The sequence below is a fragment of the Eleginops maclovinus genome, chromosome 3 (assembly GCF_036324505.1).
Source record: "Eleginops maclovinus isolate JMC-PN-2008 ecotype Puerto Natales chromosome 3, JC_Emac_rtc_rv5, whole genome shotgun sequence".
Classification (NCBI taxonomy): domain Eukaryota; kingdom Metazoa; phylum Chordata; class Actinopteri; order Perciformes; family Eleginopidae; genus Eleginops; species Eleginops maclovinus.
The window spans coordinates 10,411,034-10,433,940 of record NC_086351.1 but is presented as its reverse complement, the minus strand read 5'-3'; the positions used below and the strand labels follow the sequence as shown (position 1 = coordinate 10,433,940).

General features: G+C 41.5%; 1 protein-coding gene across 2 annotated transcripts; it reads left to right on the top strand.

Moving 5' to 3' along the window:
- The first annotated feature begins 1,165 nt into the window (after positions 1-1,165).
- Positions 1,166-22,762, top strand: setdb1b (SET domain bifurcated histone lysine methyltransferase 1b). Of its 2 annotated transcripts, none has more exons than XM_063878904.1 (25): positions 1,166-1,292; positions 3,124-3,327; positions 3,911-4,077; positions 4,170-4,213; positions 7,955-8,081; positions 8,166-8,336; positions 8,457-8,658; positions 8,848-8,921; positions 9,059-9,249; positions 9,402-9,531; positions 9,707-9,950; positions 10,851-10,964; positions 11,517-11,817; positions 17,389-17,650; positions 17,812-17,902; positions 17,996-18,112; positions 18,246-18,415; positions 18,566-18,793; positions 18,923-19,093; positions 19,570-19,703; positions 20,543-20,562; positions 20,696-20,814; positions 20,920-21,176; positions 21,265-21,353; positions 22,443-22,762. In XM_063878904.1, exons 1-25 carry the CDS (start codon positions 1,276-1,278, stop codon positions 22,558-22,560), a joined length of 3,762 nt encoding a protein of 1,253 aa, XP_063734974.1. In that variant the 5' UTR covers positions 1,166-1,275; the 3' UTR covers positions 22,561-22,762. The 2 variants fall into 2 exon arrangements, with proteins under 2 accessions (XP_063734974.1, XP_063734975.1); XM_063878905.1 differs by lacking the exon at positions 1,166-1,292 and adding an exon at positions 1,334-1,457.
- Positions 22,763-22,907: the final 145 nt, after the last annotated feature.

Below are 22,907 nucleotides of genomic sequence, written 5' to 3'. Positions count from 1 at the left end.
CTGAATGAGTAAACTGTAAAGTGTTGGTTTTGCCTCACCGTAAACAATACAATTAACAATTCAGCAGCAAAAACTGGTCTCTGGTCAGAGTCTTTGCATTTGATCACATTTAATATAACAAAAAATGAAATATCTCATCAGGAGGCAACCAGCTCCATTCACCTTGTATCATTCTAAGATACAATCAGCCAAATTCGACTTAAAACAGAAAAGCTGATTCCAACAGAATACTTGGGATTTAAACATTTTACCAGAATCTAAATGGTCAAACGCTTCTTAATAGACACAGTGGCAAATACTCTCCTTTTCACAATAATTGGTCACAGATGTTTTACAGTTCTCCTTAATGAAAATATAATGCTTAACAGATGTTTTACTTATTTTCCCCCAAATGTTGTCACACAATGTTTTGGAGCTCTTGCACGAACTTGCATGCAAGTTGCTTGTTGTTAAACAAATGAAGTAACCCACTGCTGAGCTTGTAACATATGTTTGTAATTTCTCAAAAGTGGGTCTTTCAAAAGAGTACTATTACAATCATAAGAAAAGTTGTTGTTTTTTTTAAAGAAAAAAGAGGAGAGATTAGTCAGACAGAAATGAGTCATTACTGAATAATAGCCGTTTAAAATAATGAAAAAGAATAATGCTAAAAAGTTTGAGGCATGGAACGGCCTGAAACATCAAGTCTGGAGTCCCAAGCATCAAATGCTGTAAAAAATTATTAATTGTAGGCCTACCTAACCCTAAGAAGAATAACTGGGGAAATTGTTACAAATTTACTCAGCTCTAACTTTGGGGTGATATGATTAAGAAACTACATAATAAAATCATGTAATATGATAGCTAACTAATTGCTATTAAATGAGGGTATTTTGGCAGCTTTTGGAATTAAGTAAGGTACATTTTATTAGTTTATCGTAGGTCTATATCACTATTCTTTCTTTACGTTATGCAGTTTTATGTGTTATTTTTACTTTTTGACTCAACCACAAATAACAACAATACGATTCTGTTAATAAATGTGTTGGCAGAAAGGTTATTTTAGTAACCATAATAAGTTAGTATAAAAACGATCCTGAGAATTTTAGGCGCCTCTCAGAAAAGCATCATGTAGATCAGAATAAGTTTAAGTACCTGGGTAACCTGCGTGGGCGGAACCGAAGAGCGCTCAATGACACCGCCCACTTGGGGTAGCCTGTGAAGCAAAGCATGCACTCCTCCTTGTTGTAGCTAGTAGGTAGCCTCAGCTAGCTTTATTATTAGATAGCAGAGAAGATGGAGAGCAGCGAGGGGTGAGTGTTGAATGCTATATCTGAATTAAGCTTACCGCTGATGTGTTTTTGAGAGAAACTCCAGAGGACACAATACCGTTAATTTTCCAGACACCTGCAGGCTGCAGCAGTCAGTCAAAGAAGATACTTCTTCGCTAATGCTAGGCTACCAAGCTGCTCTCACTGGTATAATGCTTCAGTTTGTTGTTATTTAGCTGCCCTGAATGTGTCTCATTTAAGTGTTAGTTAAGTTGTGGTTATGTTACATTGTGAGTTACGTTGTCTACCGACATTGCATTTGGAAGTTGCACCGATAATTTAAAGGGATTTTGGCTCCCTTTGGTCCCTTGTGCTAGCCAGAAACGTTTACAGGCAAAACCCAGATTCAAAGTCTCTTGCAGAAGCTTCATTTACACTATATGTATTGCAATTGTTGTTTTGGTTGGAATAGCAGTAACCATCAGCCCCCTTGTCTCTGTGTTTGTGTATACAAAGCCAACAACAACACATTGAAGACAGGATGAATGAGAGGAAGCAGTGTAAACATGTGTGAAATGTGGCTCCACATCTCGGATAACCATGTTCTGTACTTTGGCATGATACAAACAGGAAAGAAATCAGGGATGCATTCATGTTTATTCTGGTAATCGATATATACTAACAGACATCAGCTTGCAATCGCCATACGTGTTTGCAGACATTACAAGCAGTAACTAGGTTTGAGCTGCATGTGTGGAGCCATCATTGGATGGATAACATGGATAGAAGGGTATGAGAAATCATATATAAAATAATTGGTGTACATTTTTAATCAAATAATTAATTCATTGACTATTTGTTTTTAGGAATATTAGGACCTGTTTACATTAAGGTGATTGTATTTATTTATATATCACCTTTCAACACAAGGCTATTCAAAGTGCTTTACAAAAATGAAAGACATTAAGAGCATTAAGAAATAGTGCAGCATAAACACATTATAAAAAGTCATTTAAGAGCAAAGATAATAAAATAAACACAACGGGTATAAAATAATGAATAAAAGTTACAATGCAGAATGAAAGTTACAGTGTAATGTTAGATAAGAACAGTTTAATTCAATTTAGCGGCAAAAAGAAATGTTTTCAGCCTGGATTTAAAAGAAGTAAGAGTTGCAGCGGACCTGCAGAGTTCTGGGAGTTTGTTCCAGATATTTGGAACATAATCCCTGAAGCTGCTTCTCCTTGTTTAGTTCTAATTCTGGCAACAGAAAGCTGACCCGTCCCAGAAGACCTGAGAGTTCTGGATGGTTCATAATGTAGCAGGAGATCAGCAAATGTATTTTGGGCCTAAACCCTTCAATGCTTATAAACCAGCAGCAGAACTTAAAACCAATTCTTTGACAGACAGGAAGCCAGTGTAAAGACCTCAGAACTGGACTGATGTGATCCACTCTCTTAGTGTTAGTGAGGACTCGAGCCGCAGCGTTCTGAATCAGCTGCAGCTTTCTAATGATTTCTTAGTGAGACCTGTGAAGACACTGTTACAGTAGTCCAGTCTACCGAAGATAAAGGCATGGACAAGTTTTTCTAGATCTTGCTGCGACAATAGTCCTTTAATCCTAGATATGTTCTTCAGGTGATAGTATACATCAATGTCATACTTTTTATTGTTCCTTTTTTCAACATCAAACACCCTGAACATTTATTTTATTGAATTATCAAATACTGGCCATAAAACTAATGCTGGACTGTTACATTATAACTTTAAACAACGGTGCAATTCCTCTTAATGAGTGTGACCTGGAAAGACCTTTGTCAGTAGGTTTTAAATGATAGCTACATTTCCTGTTTCTGTTATTTTTCCTCCTCAGAATGGAAGTGGAGGGCTGGGATCCCAATCTGGAGGAAGAGCTGGGCATTTCTCTGCATGAGCTGAAGAAGTGGATTGATGAGACCGTGGAGAAGAGTGAGATTGTGCAGAAGAAAAAGGCTCATCTGACAGAGCTCAAGAAATGGGTGGAGCAGAAAGAGGAAGAGGAGGCAAAGACAACCGTGCTTCTCAGCGATGCCAACAAGTACGTAGCCATGTACCTTTTCCCAAAGTCTGATTATCTTAATTCCAGAGTCATGCTTTTAGTCTTGATACAGTACTTCCTCTTTAAGGATGCATATCTTCTTTATCTCAGTGATATTATTTTTATCTATGTCATTGGTTGCTTGCATTTGTAATCTTTGGGTACTTCACAGACCAGTTTTCATCCCAATATGATAAATAGCAATACTTTAAACAACATTTTGATATTTACTGATCACACAAAGTCTACCATGGTTTATATTAATATGATAATAATGAAGGAAAATATGTTTTCACTTTGCAATAATTGACATTGGATTGTTTGATTATTGACTTGCTATGTATCAATTCAGATCAATAGACCAAGGCATCCCATGTTATTGTGCTACATTTCTTACATTGTAATACTTATGCATGATGTATAAAATCAACACAAACAGAATCATTGTCCAGTGACAATTTTTCACCGACAGTTTGTAGTCCGATGAAGAGCTTGACCTTGGTGTAATAAAGAATTTGACTGTTTTTCAGTGTGCGATTTGTTTATTGTCATTTTAAATTTGTGTCTCCCAACTCTTCCTCAGATCCATATTGGAGTGCGAGAAGCTTGTGAAGGAAACTTACCAAAAGAACGGTCTTGTTTACCGAGAGAGCAGCTCAGAGGATGAGGGCGGTGTGGGAGGCTTGTTGCCCTCTGAAGTCATCGAGATAGACGATGACGAAGACGATGACGTCATTGCTGTTGGCTGTTGTAAGTCGTTTTACATTTAATGACGATTTTAATTGCTGCTACAGCAGGAAAACAATCAGGTTATTAAATGTAATCTGTTTATTATATTTCAGTGGTTGCTCCAAAGAAACCCGTCACTCCCTGCAAAGATCCACTGGTAAGAACAACTCAAAGCTTAATTTGTTTTGATTCCTTTTTACACGTCATGCTAAATGTCTGTTGTTGGTTGTCTGATTCACGTTGTCTGATTCACTTGTTAAATATTTATTTTGTGTTTCCTAAAAAAAAGCCTTTCATGGCTATTTGAAATCTCTATTGTTAGAACACCTTGTCAACCTATTTTTGACAAACACAGCAGATTGTTTTAACACACATGCTCACTTCCCAGTTCACATGTTTTTTGTGCCTCTACTGTGAAATGTAAACATGCTTTAAAGATGAACTGAACTGGAATTTGAAGTAAAGCTGATATAATACTCACCAGCTAGCTGATGTTCTCCGTCTTAGGGCAGTTTGATGCAGAGGGAGTTCAACTCGCAGAAATAGCTGCTAGTTCCATAGTAAGAGGGATCCGTGCAATATCCATCCATGCAATATTCATCTGTGCAATACCCATCAACATCCATAAGGAAAAAACTGCCAACTTTGGAACTAGCCTAAAGTAAACGGAGAAACTCGTGAATTATCCGTGCGCCTAGGGTGCCTCTCCTACATGCAGCCAGAGACGGACTCTGACACTAAGTTGCCTTGTAGAAGCGAAGGCCATAGATCAGAAACGGTCAAGCGATCCCGTTGGATGAATTCGTCCAATCACATTTTCTAGTTATCGGCCTCAATTTTCTTAAAAGCACAGGGCCTCAACCATGTTTTCTATTTTATCTAAATGCACTCAATGTATAAGCAGTTTCTATTTCCTAAAATACATAATGTGCTTGGACACAATGGATGATGACCGTGCTTGGATACAATAAATCAAGAGTGCATTGCAATTGCAATTTAGCCTCAACTTCATATGGTATGCAATATTTTCAGACAAAACAAATCGACACATATTAATACATTAGGAAACATAACAAACCACAAAGCAATTACTACTACTTCATAAGCACAATGTTTATTAGTTTGTAAATGTGTAGTGCATAAAATGATGCTCCAGCTTTGTACGAATGTGTCCTCCTCTTCCCCCTTCCCTCAGATCAAACAGGCTTGCATGTCAACAGTGGGCAGTGAAACAGTGAATGACAGGGATGAGGAAGATCAGGACATACACTGTGAACCCAATTTATCTGTTGGTACCCAGACAGACCTGCTCCTAACACTAGGATGGGTCAAATGCAGAGACCGCATTTCGTTGTCCTAGTACTTGTACTCTGTGCAATGACAATAAAGTTGAATCTTATCTTATCTTATCTTAACCTAGTTGAGGAGAACATTCAAGAGGGCAGGAAAAAGCAGTTCAGGAGCGTAGGTACCCTAACTGATGACCTGGTCAACATTACAACACTCATCAATGACCATCTCTATTGCCCTGCTGAGGAAAACTTGACAACAAATCTGTCCCCAGAACCTCAACACCACAGCACACTCAGGAAGTGTCATTTGAGCAAAGCTTCAGTGAAATAGAAGAGGATGAGGTGTCCTCTGAGGACCACGATGAGGGGTTTTGTTACACAAGTGATGACAGTGCCAGTTGCAGTGATGTAGAGGAAGGAGAGGAGGAGGACACAAACTGTACTGTTCACAGAAAGAGCATTGTCTCTAACAAGCAGTTGTTAATGCTGTTTTCTATGTGTCACTGGGAGGGTTGTGGCAAATGCCTAGAAGAACCACCAGCCTTGTCCAAGAGTGGTTTTGGGGTGACTGTAAAAACACGCTGTGTGGATGGCCATAAATACATTTGGCATTTCCAAAATCAGATTAGGGGAGTCATGGAGTGCAACATCACTGTTCCGGCTGCTGTGTTTGTGACAGGCAATGAGTGCAGTCCATTCGTGGAGGTATGTGAAATCATTGGTGTGGAGGCCATGTCAGAGAGGCAGTGGTATAAAACCCAGAAAGCCTACGTCACACCAGAGGTAAACTATGCCTGGGCTGTCCACAATGAGGGGGTCATGAGTGCTGTGAGTGAGAAGCCAATCACTGTCTCAGGGGATACACGGTATGACAGTCCTGGCTATAATGCAACCTTCGGCACCTACTCACTGCTCGACACAGAATCAAAGATGATTGTGGCTCAGGAAACTGAGAGTGTGACTGATGTGAGAAATAGCTACTGGCTTGAGGAAGAAGGTATGGAGAGATGCCTGGCCAAGCTTGCAGACCATGGAGTCTCCATCTCTGTGTTGGCCACCGACTGCCATCAATATGTGCAGAAAGTACTAAGAGAGAAACACCAAGACATCAAACACGAGTATGATCTGTGGCACATTGTCAAGAATGTAAGAAAGAACATTTTAAATTACAAAAAACCTGCCCTGAGTGAGTGGACCCGGATGATAACTAACCACTTGTGGTTTTCTGTCTCCTCCTGTGGGGGAGATAGAGTAAGACTCAAGGAAAGGTGGATATCTCTGCTACACCACATAACAAATGTTCATGAGTGGGTGACAGGGGAGACAATAACAAAATGTGGCCACCCTCCCTACACCCCAGATGAAGAGAGCAAGCGCCCGTGGCTCCGTCCTGACTCTGAGGCCTTCAATAGCCTCCAACAGGAAGCTCCTCCAAAACCTTGACAGGGTGACAGAGGGCATCCACACAGGTGAATTGGAGAGTGCTCATGCTCTTTATAATAAGTATGCAACAAAGAGAAAGGCCTTCACCTACGAAAGCTTTGAAGCACGTCTTCGCCTGGCCGCACTAGACCACAACAACAACATTGAGAGAGACAGGGCCAAAACTAAGGCAGGTGGACACAGATTTAGACAACAATTTTCAAAGGCTGCCAGACCTATGCCTGGTGATGCATTGATGAGCACCCAACAGATGCTCCAGGTTTGCCTCCCTGCAGCAGATGGATTCCAGCGCAGTGTCCATGCTCCGGCAGCGCCCACACACACACCAATCACTTCCACCCAGACGATGTAGGCCTGAGGGTGGAGTTGGAGCTGGAAATTGATCGTCTTGTAGGATCGTATGTTGGCCTATGCGGTGGTAGTCAGAAACTACAGGTCTGGCCTTATGGGCTCAAACACGTAACCCATTACATTACTCATTTTCGTTAGCTGCCTATTACCAGAGTGTCCTACCATGCCAGTGACGTCATCAAAATTGGCAGCGTTCTAGTACTAACAAACGCAATTTGTGTTGCTTAAAAAAAGCTATGTATTTGATTTTAATTTTTTTGCGTAATTTATTTTTAATTGTCATAATCAACACTTTATCAGTGTTGATTATTTTCAGTTCAGTTCATCTTTAATGTAAACAAAAAGCACACTTTATTTTTCTCTTACTGCCTGTACTTAAAATATGCTCCCTTTCTAATCGGTTTTTACCAACTGTCTCTCGCCCTTCTGTCACTGGTGTCTTTGTTGTTCTGGGTCATGTCTCTAAACCAGAGTCTGTCGATGCATAGTAAGGCCTGGCCACTTTGCCAGCTGCCCACTGAGTGACTCAAGGCAGACTATTTACCTCACCTGGTATAGCTGGCAGCCCACATACTGGGGGTCGCTCCCCGTGCCAAGGACCTGAGATCGAAACTGGTCTGGGACCAGTTTCTGCCTGTCATTCCCTCTGCCTTCCCCTTGAAATTCTGTCTCTTCTTGAGGAGTTGCCATTAGCTGATGTGTTTTTTCCCCATTAACAAGCCCCTCTACTTAACTAAGTTGTTGTCAAGCTGCTGCTTTGTGAGATAAAAATGATATGCAGATGATGATATCCTGTTTCATTATTTTCCCAGTTAAAAGATGCCTCCACAGCGCTACAGAAAACATCCCAGCAGGTGCAGAAGTTGGTCAATATGGTCACCAAGCCTTCCCCAAGTGCTCCATTACTACGATCTCCATCACAGCCTCCATCGCAGTCAGGTTAGCACACACCTCCTGAGGGATGCTAGATAATCCACCCCTCTGTGAAAGTAGTTTTCACGCTAACATGTTCCTTCCCTCCAGGTATTCAGGCTTCAGTGCCAGCAGTGTTTGTGTCCCAGGCTCCGTCTCATTCCATGACGCAGCCGAACCCGAACATCACAGAAGATGAGCTGAAAGTTGGGATGACCATACTGGGAAAGAAACGCACCAAGACTTGGCACAGAGGCAACCTCGTTGCCATCAGTCCTGTCGGTGCGTTACCAAAACATTTCACTCCTTTATGCTCTTCAAGTTCTCTGTTACTGTAATTATTTATTGAGCTTGGTATTATATTAGTTAAATTGTGCCATCACACCCTCTGTTTTTTTTCAGGAAACAGTGTATTCAAGTATAAAGTGAAGTTTGATAAAGGTAAGAGCCTGCTTTCTGGGAATCATGTAGCTTTCGACTATAACCCCACCTTGGAGATTCTGTATGTCGGGGCTCGTGTAGTCGCAAAGTACCAGGATGGTACCCTGGTGTGGCTCTACGCTGGAATCGTTGCAGAGATGCCCAACAACAAGAACCGCATGAGGTCGGTGGATTTAGAGAGTTTTAAACTAAGGCTGATTGCATACAGGGAATATTTTGGCCGGCATTTAAATATTTTATATGAACGCATATTTCAAATAATTGCTAGTTCATTTGCATTTTGCTGTGCAAAATTGTGACGCAGAATGACAACAAATGACCTTGAATTTATGCATTTATTTTATGTTTTCAGGTTTTTGATCTTCTTTGATGATGGCTATGCTTCATATGTTCACCTACCTGATCTTCACCCAGTTTGCCGACCATGTAAGTTCCAATTGTTCTGTTTTTTCTCTTTCTTTATATCTGTAAAATGACTTCGCTAAATGCTGCACTAAATTGATTGAATGTTTCTCAAACAATAGAATTAATGAATATACTAATGAAATGATCCTTGTTCACAGTAAAGCGTACCTGGGAGGATATAGAAGATGCATCATGTCGAGATTTCATTGAGGAGTACATCACGGCATATCCCAGCAGGCCTATGGTGCTCCTAAAGGTTGGACAGATCATAAAGACCGAGTGGGAGGGAACCTGGTGGAAGAGCAAAGTGGAGGAGGTCGAAGGAAGCTTGGTCAAGATCCTCTTTTTGGTATGTCGGTGAAAACAATAAATAGCCTTCACTAGTTAACAGAATGGTATCTGTTGTCAGTATCCTCATCAGTTTCAATACATGTGCTGGATAAACAATGACCTATCTGTTCAGCAGTTGATGAAGCTTCTGGTGCCTTCTGTGTTTATCAGGATGATAAGAGGAGTGAGTGGATTTATAGAGGCTCCACCAGGTTGGAGCCAATGTACAACCTGAAGATGACCACCGCCAACACCCAGGAGAAGAAACTGGCTGGCCAGCAGAGGAGCCGACCTAACATGGGTAATTTCTCAACCTTTACACCATTAATCCAAGTCAAAAGCTCAATTGGTCACAAGTTGTTTTAAGGGGAGACACTACAGTTAAATGATGTCTCGCCCAAAGAAAACAACTTCACTTTTTATAGTGTTTCTGTTAATATTATGTTCAGGGACATTCATTCCACTTTAATCTTCAGGGGCGTTGAGGAGTAAAGGTCCAGTAGTGCAATACACCAGTGATGGACATGTTGGAGCTTCGGTCAAAACTCCACAGGGCTCAACCAGCCAGCCTCCGCAGATACCACAACAACCACAACCCCAACAACCCCAACAACTCCAACAACCACCACCACCACCACAACAACAACAACAGGGTCTTCTGCCACCTCAGCCACTACAAATCCAACAGATTCTTCCCTCCCCTCAGCCTCCTCGTGTTGAGTAAGTGATGATTTCTGATGATCTAACACTTGCACTCCTGAAGGCATTTTTTTCAGTGGTGTATACTCTGCAACAAAAGCAGAATCAAAGGGTGGTTTGACCTTTTTATATAAAACAATCTCAAGCATGCAACCACATTACATGAGGACAGTCTCCTCGAAGAGAAATCTGTGTTATGACCCAGTTATAGGTTTCACATCACAATATCCAAATAGAAACACTGAGAGGAAGATCACTCTTTGAGAAAAGGGAGGACATGATTTTGTTCACGTATTAAACTGCCCTGTAAAATCATCTTTTCAATTTCCTTTGTACTAATTTGAAATTAAGTGTAAATTCATCTGTGATTTCGTTAAGTCACTGAGTTAGCATATGAAAAGTTTGGTAACTATCCCCCCTGAAAACAGACTTTACGTCTTACACCAGAGAGGGCAGCACGACACTGCGTCTCTACCTCGAGTAAAAGTACTCAAGTCCTCCTCAAAGCAGCATAAATGTTTGGCCACTTTGGGGCAGCAGAACAACCAAAACGAACACCAAATTGACATATAATGACCTGGCAGTTTCTTGGTTACACAAAATGTACAGATTATGAATTGATAGAGAACCTTTTCTACACATTTCAAAGACACAGACCAGAATTAACCTTCATTTGGATCCATGTTTTTTGCGACCTGATACATTTCAATACAATATTCATTCTTTTAGATTTTTCAGCAACACTAACTCCTGATGGAAATCACTGACTATTGACCGCTTTCACATTTCACATGTTAGTTTGATGTTTAGTCAATGAAAAAAAAACTGTTGATGTGGAGCTTTAAACCTAGACGATTCTAAAAAGACAGTGGAAACTTTGATACTGACTGACTGTCTTTTTTTCTTCCCGCTGTCTTCAAGCAACAAACATCAGATGGCAAAAAAGAGCACCTCTGCGTTTATTCCAGGGATAGGAGGCACTCACGCCTCCAAAATCATGCAGTCTCTTTCTGCCAATCCCATCAACCTCTCTAGGTGAGTCAACCTCATATTTTCATATGGGCATTTTAAGTATATTCAATATTTGAGTACTCCCTTAAAATGAATGAAGGGTATTCTGAAAAGGTAGTATGGCAGCATGAAAATAAAATGCAACAAATGGTAAAAAGTCAAAATAGTTGAAACATCACTCTGAACATCACTCCTTTTATCATAAAGTGATGCAGGGGCGGTTTGGGCGACGCACTACCAAAGGAAAAGAGGGAAACAGCAGCAGTCCTAATCAGTGTTCTAATGGATTATTTTTGCTGGAAAGTGGGCAGGGCCGTTATTTTGACCAAAAGTGACGTTTTTTAAGAGACTTAATTTATAAAAATTGAGGATTAGGTTTGAAGATTACTTCTTTCGGGATAAGATTTCATTAAATATGACCACAGACTATCAAAGCTTTATTCTAAAACCTTAATAGATGCTGTACATTAAATAAAACAAGGCATCCGGTACAGTCCTAATAGAGGCCAATATAAAATAAAAGTACTGCCTAATGTAATGAAAGTGACCTGCTCTCTTTTTTTTGTCGATCCATAGTACAAGAATGTTGATCACCCAGGATATTTCTAGTACCACTTTCATGCAGTCCTTTCAGAGACCGCCCCCTCTGGTCCCTATGCCCGCTCTTGTTAGCCACACGATGGCCGCGGTACCACATCAGCCCTCTTACCGTGCCCCGACGGACCGCATCTTCTACTTGGCACACACCTGTCAGCCCGCATGTCTGAACCGCGTCAGACCTACAAAACCAGACGTGCACCGAGGAAAGAACCCCCTTCTCACACCTCTACTGTACGACTTCAGACGCATGACGGGACGGCGCAAAGTTAACCGCAAGGTAAATATGAAGAGAGAGTACCGTATTTTCCGGACCATAGGGCGCACTGGATTATAAGGTGCACTGTCACTGAATGGTCTATTTTCGAAATGTTTTCATATATAAGGCGCACCGGTATGGAGCCCCTAAGGTGACATGAAAAAAAAAAATAATAAAATTTGTTTCATGTGCTCACGTGAAACTTTCATGTGCTCACGTGAAACTTTCATGTGCTCACGTGAAACTTTCATGTGCGCACGTGAAACTGGTGACGCACGTGAAAATGGTGACGACTTGCGAGCAAAGCAGCAATGTCCTTATAATAAAGACCGAGGTTGAAATATAGCGCAACTAACTCCTGTACTGTAGTCATTTCTTTCACTGACTGTCTCCAGTAGCCCTATGGGCCAGGCTACATCAATCTACAGCTTTCATGTGCTCACCTAAAACTTTCATGTGCTCACGTGAAACTTTCATGTGCGCACGTGAAACTTTCACGTCTCCATTGAAATAAACCCATCAATAAATACTTTAAATGACCTACTATGTACTGGAACAGTTCACATTATCAATTTTATAAGGATATATAGTCTACTTTTATGAAATTTGGAGTTTCAAATAATAATATTTAGTGGTTCTTTCTTAAAAAACAATATTAAGTAAAATGTAACTAAATAGTATTCCCTCAGTTTGTATACTATCAACCTAGGCCACAACAACTTTGATGAAACTACACTCAAACAATGTTGTGACATGTAAATAGTTTTGTTTTATTTTTCTTGACATACTGGGAACTGTACATACAAATATTAGGTCCATACCCTCAACCTAGGACTCAGTCAACATCATCATCATCTGAGTCCGTTAACTCGACAGTGGGTTCTTCCTCACTGGGTTGATTGGAACAGGTTTGCAGTTTGCACATATCTGTGCACTTCAGGCCATTGGTGAGACATGTGCACTCTGGCAGTTTGCATGACCTTGTGCACTTGCAGGTGAGCAACTGCAACACTGCATCGGGTGCTGGTAAGCCACTCATCCACTCAATCGCCAGCTTCCCTTCATCATCTGTGGTCCACCCACTCTCCTTGGGATCCGGCACAGAGGGTTGGGTCTTCAGAGACCGCCTCCATATTGCAGCCTGATAGTTAGCACGCATTGCATGCATGAAGAGGCAATCTTTACATGGTGGGAGTTGACTTGACTCTGCCTCGCCACGTCAAGCACAGAACAGTTGGTGACGAAGGGTGTTCACATCTATTGTGCGTGTAGAATGCACATACATACAGCATGTGAACTCTTGCAGTTTCTTAAAAAGCTCATCAGACACATCCCAAGAACGTCCAAGCTCACTGAAGGCCTCTTGGTAGGCCTTGTTAGACTTCACTAGCTTCAAGGCACCTATCTTCCCACGACCTGCAAAGGCACTGACGGTGTCACAACCAGTGAAGGCATGCATGCCAAGCAGGGCATCAGAGACACCACTACCTAGCGATTGGCCCAGCTTCGTTATGTCCAAGAACCTAGTCCTGTTTTGGGTTCCACATTTTTGATAGATAGGACAGCGAATGTTCTTGTGGAATCCTAAGCATAAGACCAACACATCTGTGTCTTCAGCAACGATGACAACTGCTTTGTAGCCAGACTCTGCTGCATGGAGAGCATGTAACAGTATGCGAGTGTCAGCTTCTTCTTGGGTAGATGCGAGCTCTGTTACCTCCTCCAGTTGTTCTTTTTCGAGTCTGTAGCAGACTTCCTCACACGTGACATACAATGTTTTGTTCTGGAGTTTTTCTCTCTGTTTGGGTCCCTTCCATTCATCAACCAAGAATTTTATAAGGCTTGCTTTGTTAGAGGAACTGCAGAGCAGTTTCCTCCATTGTTGGATGTTGTGACCAGGTGCTATGTTCTTGAACTGAATGCTTAATGTACCTCTGTTGGCTCTTTCTGCATCTTTTATGGATGTTTCCTTGTAGACGTCAAAGACAATATCAATCCGTTGGCTCTTGGCTCCTTCATGGAGGACCTTGGCTAGAGCTGATTCTGCAAGTTGTGTGAAAGTCTTGTCATCCCCTTTCATCTGCTGCACCAAGCTCATCCCATCGATGATGGTTGCTGATGGTTCTGGGATAACGTCAGCAGGGGCAACATTTTTCTCCAACTCTCTAGCTAGAGCAGCTTTATTTGTCTTGCGCAAAGATCCATCACCATTGGCGAGGGCCCATGGCAGAGGACCCAGGGGATGAGGCTATTGATTTGCAGACAGCAGATGTAGGGCTACTGAATATGAATGAAATGAAGGAGATGAAAGATTTTTGTCACTTACCGATTTAATCCAGTACACTACAGGATGAGCGTCTTCAGAAAGGTTCCATACTGTAAACGAAGCTCACCTCGCGTGCATGAAATAGCACCCTTTTTAGCCAAAAGGTTCTATCTCCTTGGCTAAGAACCCCCATGTTTCTATATAAATACATTTTCCTTTTTCTTCTGTTAAAAACTGAAAGTAAATGCTCAACTGCACACGATTATTGTCATCCGAATACAACAATGTACATATGCGTATAAAGGCTGATCTTGGTGCCATCTAAGAATCAGATTTTAAAGAGATAACAACAAAACATGTATGAAAAATCAAACTTTATTTTTTTCCAATAGTTGCAACATTTGACTTTAACAAATAATGTACACATATACAACAAAAATTAATGACCAAAGTTATATCACTGTTAAGATGATATTAGAACATGTGCGATTTCGGGAAATCTCGCTAAAGCGCTGAGCAGTGAAAACGGTAATATAGCCCAAAAATATAAAAAGCTGCTTTTGTGCAAGGGTTATCATATATTAATATGCTTATATCAGTCTTACAAACAACTTAATATAGGTAAAGTTTTGCCCCCTCAGATTGTACCAATATGTGGTCTGGCCCAAGGACTATTTGTAGTTTACCAAAGTCGTACTAAAACATTTTGACAGAGCGCCGTGAGAGCTGTGTACCACACAAAATCACTTCGAGGTCAGTAAGCACAACCAGCATTACCGTAATCCATATATAAGGCGCACTGGATTATAAAACGCACTGTTGTTTTTTGAGAAAATGTAAGGGTTTTAAGTGCGCCTTATAGTCCGGAAAATACCGTAGTACAATGTAATAGCTACAGCGGGTAAAATAAGTATTGAACACGTCACAACTTTTCTCAGTAAATATATTTCTAAAAGTGCTTTCATCAGATGTTGATGTGATGTTGTGGCCCTCCTCCCCACGGGGTTCGCGAAAACTTAGATTTTCCAGCTCGCTCCGTTAGTGGTGAAGGAGCATACGTCACGACCAAACGTTAGCGATTGGTAATGGCAGATCCAGAGTGGCACTGGGCTGATCCCATAGTTTTAAACTTCAACAAATTACCCGCCTTCAGGTAAAAAAACACGTGGGGATGGAGAGTGCCCAGACTCTCTGTACAAATGAAATGTAGTACGAGAGTCTGGAGGACCAGGCTAGGACTTTTCTTGTACTTCACTGAAGTTTCTTCTTGATTTTGTAAAACTGTAACAATACAGAGATAAAAACATAAATCAGTATACAGACATTATGATATCCATATAGACAGTAAGTAAACACAAATAAATGCTTCATTACTGTAACAGTATTTAATAGCACTGGACTGTATAAAAAAAGAAGCTGTACTACCACCACAGCTACAATTACATTACAATACAACTAGCTTACACTGTAACCAGGCTACTAGCTAGCTTCTTAACCAAAACAGAAAAGTTACCAAAATGACATTCCTTAAAATGCAAACACATGCTAATATTCTACACATATTACTTACAGACAAATAGTCTCCAAGGCAGAAGGGTGTAGATACAATTACAGCAACATTTATCTTAACTCTCTTCTCATCTGTCTGTGTCGAACTCAGACGCTGTTTCTGACGCTAAGATTTTACAAAACGCTAATTAAAAGAACGAACACCCTAGAGAGCATCCACTCGGACATTTTACATAAAAAACCAACAAAATAAAGACCACTCACTTTTGAGCTTATAAAACAACTAGCTTACTTGCATTACTGACTTGCTTTAAAGGCAGCACAATGTCCATACATTGAGTTATGTGTATTAAAATGGAATGACACAGGGAAAATGTATTGAACACACAAAGAAAGGGAGGTGCAAAAAGGCATGGAAAGCCAAGACACCAGCTGAAATCTGTCAGTAATTAGAAAGCAATCCTGACCCGTGTCAGTGCAAATTAATATCAGCTGATTCAGTCCCAACTGATGGCCTATAAAAAGGTCTCTCATTACCAAGGTGTCAACATACTGATGGCATTGGTTACAGAAGGATTTCTAAACTTCTGAATGTTCCAGTGAGCACTGTTGGAGCCATAGTCCAGAAGTGGAAAGAACATCATTTCACCATGAACCAGCCACGACCAGGTGCTCCTCGCAACATTTCTGACAGAGGAGTGAAAAGAATTATCAGAAGAGTTGTCCAAGAGCCAAGGACCACTTGTGGAGACCTTCAGAAAGTCCTGGAATTAGCATGTACAGTGGTTTCAAAGAAAACAATAAGTAATGCACTCAACCATCATGGCCTCTATGCACGCTCAACACGCAAGACTCCATTGCTGAAGAAAAAGCATGTTGAAGCTCGTTTGAAGTTTGCTGCACAACATTTAGACAAGCCTGTGAAATACTGGAGAATATAGTCTGGTCAGATGAGTCCAAAATTGAGCTCTTTGGATGCCATAATACACACCATGTTTGGAGGTCAAATGGCTCTGCACATCACCCCAGAAAACGCCATACCAACAGTGAAGTTTGGAGGTGGGAACATCATGGTGTGGGGCTGTTTTTCAGCATGCGGCACTGGCAAACTTCATATAATTGAAGGAAGGATGAATGGAAAAATGAGACATTCTTGATAAAAAATCTGCTGCCATCTACCAGGATGATGAAGATGAAACAAGGGTGGACATTTCAGCAAGACAATGATCCCAAACACACAGCCAAGGAAACCCTCAATTGGTTTCAGAGAAAGAAAATTAAGCTGCTAGAATGGCCCAGCCAATCACCTGACTTGAATCCAATAGAAGATCTATGGAAAGAACTAAATATCAGAGTTCATAGAAGAGGCCCACGGAACCTTCAAGACTTGAAGACTGTTTGTGTGGAAGAATGGGCCAAAATCACACCTGAGCAATGCATGCGACTAGTTTCTCCATACAGGAGGCGTCTTGAAGCTGTCATTACCAACAAAGGCTTTTGTACAAAGTATTAAATACATTTCAGTAAGCGTGTTCAATACTTTTTCCCTGTCATTCCATTTTAATACACATAACTTAATTTATGGACATTTGATTTATTTGCATGTGTGGATTGCATGAGTTGTTACCGACATCTGATGAACATTTCATGTCAATAGCACCTTTGAAATATATTTACTGAGGAAACATGGTGACGTGTTCAATACTTATTTTACCCGCTGTATATGAAGGACTAGCTAGACCTCCTCTCTAACCTTATGATTATTCAGTTCTAAATTAAATTGTAAAACTCTTGTCTCCTTCTCTTCCACCCCTCAGATGTCTTTCCATGTGATCTACAAGGCTCCGTGTGGGCTTTGCCTGCGAAACATGGGGGAGATCCAGCGTTATCTCTTCCAGACGCACTGTGACTTTATATTTTTAGAGATGTTTTGTCTAGACCCCTACGTGCTTGTGGACCGGCCCTTCCAGCCACAGAGGCCGTTCTATTACATTCCCGACATCACTAATGGAAAAGAGGACATCCCCCTCTCCTGCGTCAACGAGATCGATACCACCCCGCCTCCGAAAGTAGCCTACAGTAAGAATTACATTCTGGCCATCCTAACACTAACCATACCAATAAATTGCAATAAGTACTATTTTGTTTTCCAAAAGCTATTTTCGCTAAACCTTTGCTTACCCTAATTCTTTTGAAAAATGACTGTTGACTTAGTCTTTGCCTCCTCTCTTGTCTTCAAGGTAAAGAGCGGATTCCTGAAGATGGAGTATACATCAACACCAGTGCGGACTTCCTGGTCGGGTGTGAGTGCACAGACGGCTGTCGAGACAAGTGAGCGGAGTTGTTCAGCCATGACCCATCTTTTTCATATTTCTCAGAATCTTCACAGTATTCTGACCACATGTCTTTATTTCTTTGTGACAGGTCTAAATGCTCTTGCCACCAGCTGACCCTTCAGGCCACAGGTTGTACACCGGGGGCGCAGATAAACGTCAATGCTGGATTTTTGCACAAACGTCTAGAGGAGTGCCTCCCCACAGGGTCAGACATTTACACAGACCATTCAAAATTACATTTCAATATGACAACTCATTTACACAAGGCTGTAATCTCAATCTCTTCTTTTCCCTGTCTGAATGTTTCTCTCCTGCTCTCTTTCCTCTCTTTCCCTCAGGATCTACGAGTGTAATAAGCGGTGTAAATGCTGTGCTCAGATGTGCACCAACAGGTTGGTGCAGCATGGTCTGCAGGTGCGTCTCCAGCTCTTCAAGACGCAGAACAAAGGCTGGGGCATTCGCTGTCTGGATGACGTGGCCAAGGGTTCTTTTGTCTGCATCTATGCTGGTGAGTAAGGGGAAAAGTCTTGGAAGGACAGATTTGATGGAAAACAGGCTCACTAGCAGACTTCCTAAGTGTATTCATTACAATTCAACAGGAGATGATTTGGTTGCCAAATGACTCTTTCCTTCCTGTCTTTCCCTTCCGCTTTACCAGGTAAAATTTTGACGGACGACTTTGCTGACAAAGAAGGTCTAGAGATGGGCGACGAGTATTTCGCCAATCTGGATCATATAGAGAGTGTGGAGAACTTCAAGGAAGGCTATGAGAGCGAGGCTCACTGTTCGGACAGCGAGGGGAGCGGCGTGGACGTGTCGAGGATAAAAATCCAACCCTCCGCTTTACTAACAAATAAATCTGCAGGGAGAATGTCCAAGCCCAAAGGTGAGAGATCAAGGTGGCACATGATGGACCTGGTTTGATTCTCAGCAGTTTTTTATTCTCTTGACCCAAACGGACTCATAATCTTTCTCCTCATGATTTAAAAAAAATGTATTTTTCTATCTGTTATAGCCCAAAGCCCAAGCTCATCAGGAGACAGCAATGACGAGGATGACAAGGACTCAAAGAGCGAAGATGAAAGTGACAGTTCGGACGACACGTTTGTGAAGGAAAACTACATCAGCTCCAGCTCGGTGTGGAGGAGCTACACCACCCGGGGTCAGGTCAAAGGCAACAAGGAAGGTGAGTTTTAGGGGGTGTGGGAGGGGGCAGTGATTTTATTTAGAGGCATAGTTGGACCAAAAATAGTTAGTGAATGGTTTTATTAAATCATTGATTAAGGAAAATCTGTTGCTTCACCTCTTTTTAAACCACAACTGGTTTTGTAAGGGTTTTCCCGTTTCCAGTTGTTTTGCTATGTTAAGATAACAGTGCTCTGACTCCAGCTCCATATTTACTGAGTCATTGCAGTAATGATCTTAATTCATGGAGAGAAATAAAAAAAGGGCATTTCTAAAATGTTGAATAATTGTTATAAAGACCTGTGGTGTTCCCAAAATCTGACAGCAATCTTGCTGAATGATTACATGTGTTAATCTTTTAAAGTTTAAAATGAGGTAAGGTGGTAAGATTATTGAAAAGTTTAAAAAATGAATAGTGTTTGAAATGGGAAGATTTGATCTCTCTATTTTTATACACACTCTACTTTCCTGCCCCAGGGAGTCAAGACAGTAAAGATGGCTTGAGCCTTTCAGCAAAAGGAACCGATGACGAGAAGAAGCCGCCGTCCATGCCTGAGGAGACGGGGAAAAGCAAAGTGGCTTCATGGCTCACCAGCCAGGGGCTAAAGAAGGTGAGTGCAGAGAATAATGTTTTATCGGGCTCTTTTGTGGACAGCCTTTAAAAAATAATTTGCACCTCCATTAGACCTGTTGTTATCTTCAGTAAGGGGAGGTAAGGGAAGGCTGAGGACAAGCTTCTTCCACCAGGCGGTCAGGATGCTGAACTCTCTCCCTCCCTCCCTCTCTCCTCTCACTCTCTCCCTCCATCTCTCGCTCTCTCTCTATCCTCCGTCCCTCCCTCAATCCTGTCTCTCTCTCCTCCCTCCCTACCTCTTTCCCTCCCTCTCCGTCCCTCCCTCTCTCTCCCCCTCTCTCATCTCCCTCTACCCCCGCTCCCATCTCTCCCCTGACCTCTCCGCCCTCCGTCCCACCCACCTTTCCCCACAGCCTCAATGAAAATGTACCAGGACATTAATCCCCCTCCCTCACACACCCTTAACCTCATCCAGCACCTGTCACTTTCTATTCTCCGCTGCTGCTGAAAATGTACTTTGCACAAAGTATTTTTTGCACTAAAGAACTACTTGCACTACCGTCAAACTGTGTTGATTGTGTCGAACATATGTATATATTACTTAGTTTTTTTTCCTTCTGTATACCCCTTGTTACCCCCCCCTTTTTTTTTTAGGCTCTTATCTTTTTATGTTCTATGTTCTTGTTTATATTTGCACTGTGGGACTGCCAGAAACGGTATTTCAATTTTCTGTATGTATAACACATGTGGAAACTTTGACAATAAAGTGGACTTTGACTTGACTTTGACTAAAGTAAAAGTGGGTCTTATTTCTGGAGGAGTTGTGCTATGATTGTCAATGATTGAGGATTGTTTTTTCTCTTTATTCCGTCACAGGAATCCGGGGACAGCAAGAGGTGTGTTGGACCGGAATATGCTTAAATGCATAAATAGTTTTTCCTGATTTCCAACATGTTTGACACCAGCTCTGAACCTCTGTTGTCATTAACATTTGATTGTTAAGATAAACTGTGTGTTTCTCTCGTGCAGTCAAGTGAAGTCAGAGTTGGGGAAGAAGCAGGATGTGATGACTCTCTCTGACAGTGATGATGTTCAGACCATCAGCTCTGGATCTGACGACAACAAGGAGAAAGAGAAAGTCACCCCGGGTGAGAAAGAGAGAAAAGTACTGTAATTCACCCCCACAGATATTGATCATGGTTTCTAATTATTATTTTTATTGTTGTCTTGCTGCTGCTGCTGTTCTGTCTCAGGTGTGATTAAGAAGCAGGTAGCAGTGAAATCTACTCGTGGCATCGCTCTGAAGGACAGCCACGGTATGATGGTGAAAACGGGACCACCTGGAGGCGGGGGAGGGCAGGGAGGTCAGGGAGGAAAAACAGGACAGCAGGGACACACTGGGGGAGGCGGGGAAAACACTTACAAAAACACCCGCCTGTTCTTTGACGGAGAAGAGTCCTGCTACATCATTGATGCCAAGTTGGAAGGAAACCTTGGCCGTTACCTAAATGTAAGTGTTTACATTCGAGGTCACTTTAGTATATATTCCTTTGTATTCATCTTGTATTTGACCCTCTCATCTCCTCTTCGTTTTACAGCACAGCTGTAGTCCTAACCTTTTCGTTCAGAATGTGTTTGTGGACACGCATGACTTGAGGTTTCCCTGGGTGGCGTTCTTTGCCAGCAAGTGAGTGTTGAAAAACATTTTAAGTTACAGATCCTTTTTTCAGAGTTGAAACAGTGAGGCTTTTGGGGATTTTATTGTAATAATATTTTCAAGAAAAAGCTTTTCAACTGGAAGTGATTATTGCTTATCTTACATTAGGGCTGCACGATTATGGCCAAAATGATAATCACGATTATTTTAATCAATAATGAGATCACGATTAATTATCACGATTATTTGTTAAATTTTAACCAAAACATTTTTTATTGACACATAGGCTCATTATTACTGCTTTCACATCCAGGTGCTACATTCCTGCTAATGTACACATTTGTGCATCAAAATAAAATAGGTCTATATCTCGTCCACACTACTGCGTTTTCGTTTTAATCCGGAGTTTTAAAACGAAAACGTGACCATTCACTCATACTGGGCATGCGCGTGCCGGTTGCAGTAGCAACAAGTAAACATGCGCTTTACCTGCACAACAACTGCTACCACAGACAAGGTAAACAGGCTTTTACTTCGTATCATGTACCACTGGTAGTCAAGGCTGATCTGACCCTATACCCAGCTGATTTGAATTTTTCCGGGTAAGGAAGGGTCACATGGTAGGAGCGTGACCAATCAGAGAAGATACTCGTGATCGATAAGACCCAATCAGAAAGCGCTCATGGGTGCCTACGTTAGCGTTTCCAAAAGTCTGCGTTTCTGCCTGTCCACACTAATCAGCAGACCCGGGGCCAGCAGCGTTTCCAAAAGCCTCCGTTTTAAAACGAAAACCCAGTATTGTGTATTGTATTGTATACGAGGTTTGTTTTCTCCATCACTCGCTAGAAGCGCTAGATTGGCTTTGGAAAAAAAACGTTGATACTGAGCTTTCTATGAACCGAATGACACATTTAAAATATCGCTCGATCACGCGATTTTGATCGTGGGAAGCCAAAATCGTGATCGTGATTAAAATTCGATTAATTGTGCAGCCCTATCTCACATCATTGATCATGGTGACCACCAGCTTTAATTCCTGAAAGAGACAATTAGTTTAGTATGTTGTGCAACCTTTTGTCTTTTTTTTTTTTTTAACATACTGCTTGGGTCCCTGTGCAGGCGGATCCGGGCCGGCACAGAGCTGACGTGGGACTATAACTACGAGGTGGGCAGTGTGGAGGGGAAGGTGCTGCTCTGCTGCTGCGGGTCCACTGAATGCAGAGGGAGACTGCTGTGATCCTTTTCTGCTGTATCTGTAGGAAACTATAGGAGCCCTTTTAACACTGTAACTTTGTTCTGTTTTTTAAAGTTGAACCATGCGTTTTATTACAGCGGATTTGCTGGCTTTGTTTTATAAGAAACATGTTTCCTGATTTGTTTCATTTTTATCCATAATGTTTTTCTTTACATATGAATAAAATGTCATTTTCATCAATGAACCTGAATTCTCTTTTAACTGTTGTGAATCAGCATCGGGCGTAATACACAGTATTTAAATGAATAATGATTCATTCGATTTGAACAATATCTGAAAACACAGCAAAGGGTAGAGACAGGAAAACTAAAAAGAAATACTTGGGGCCA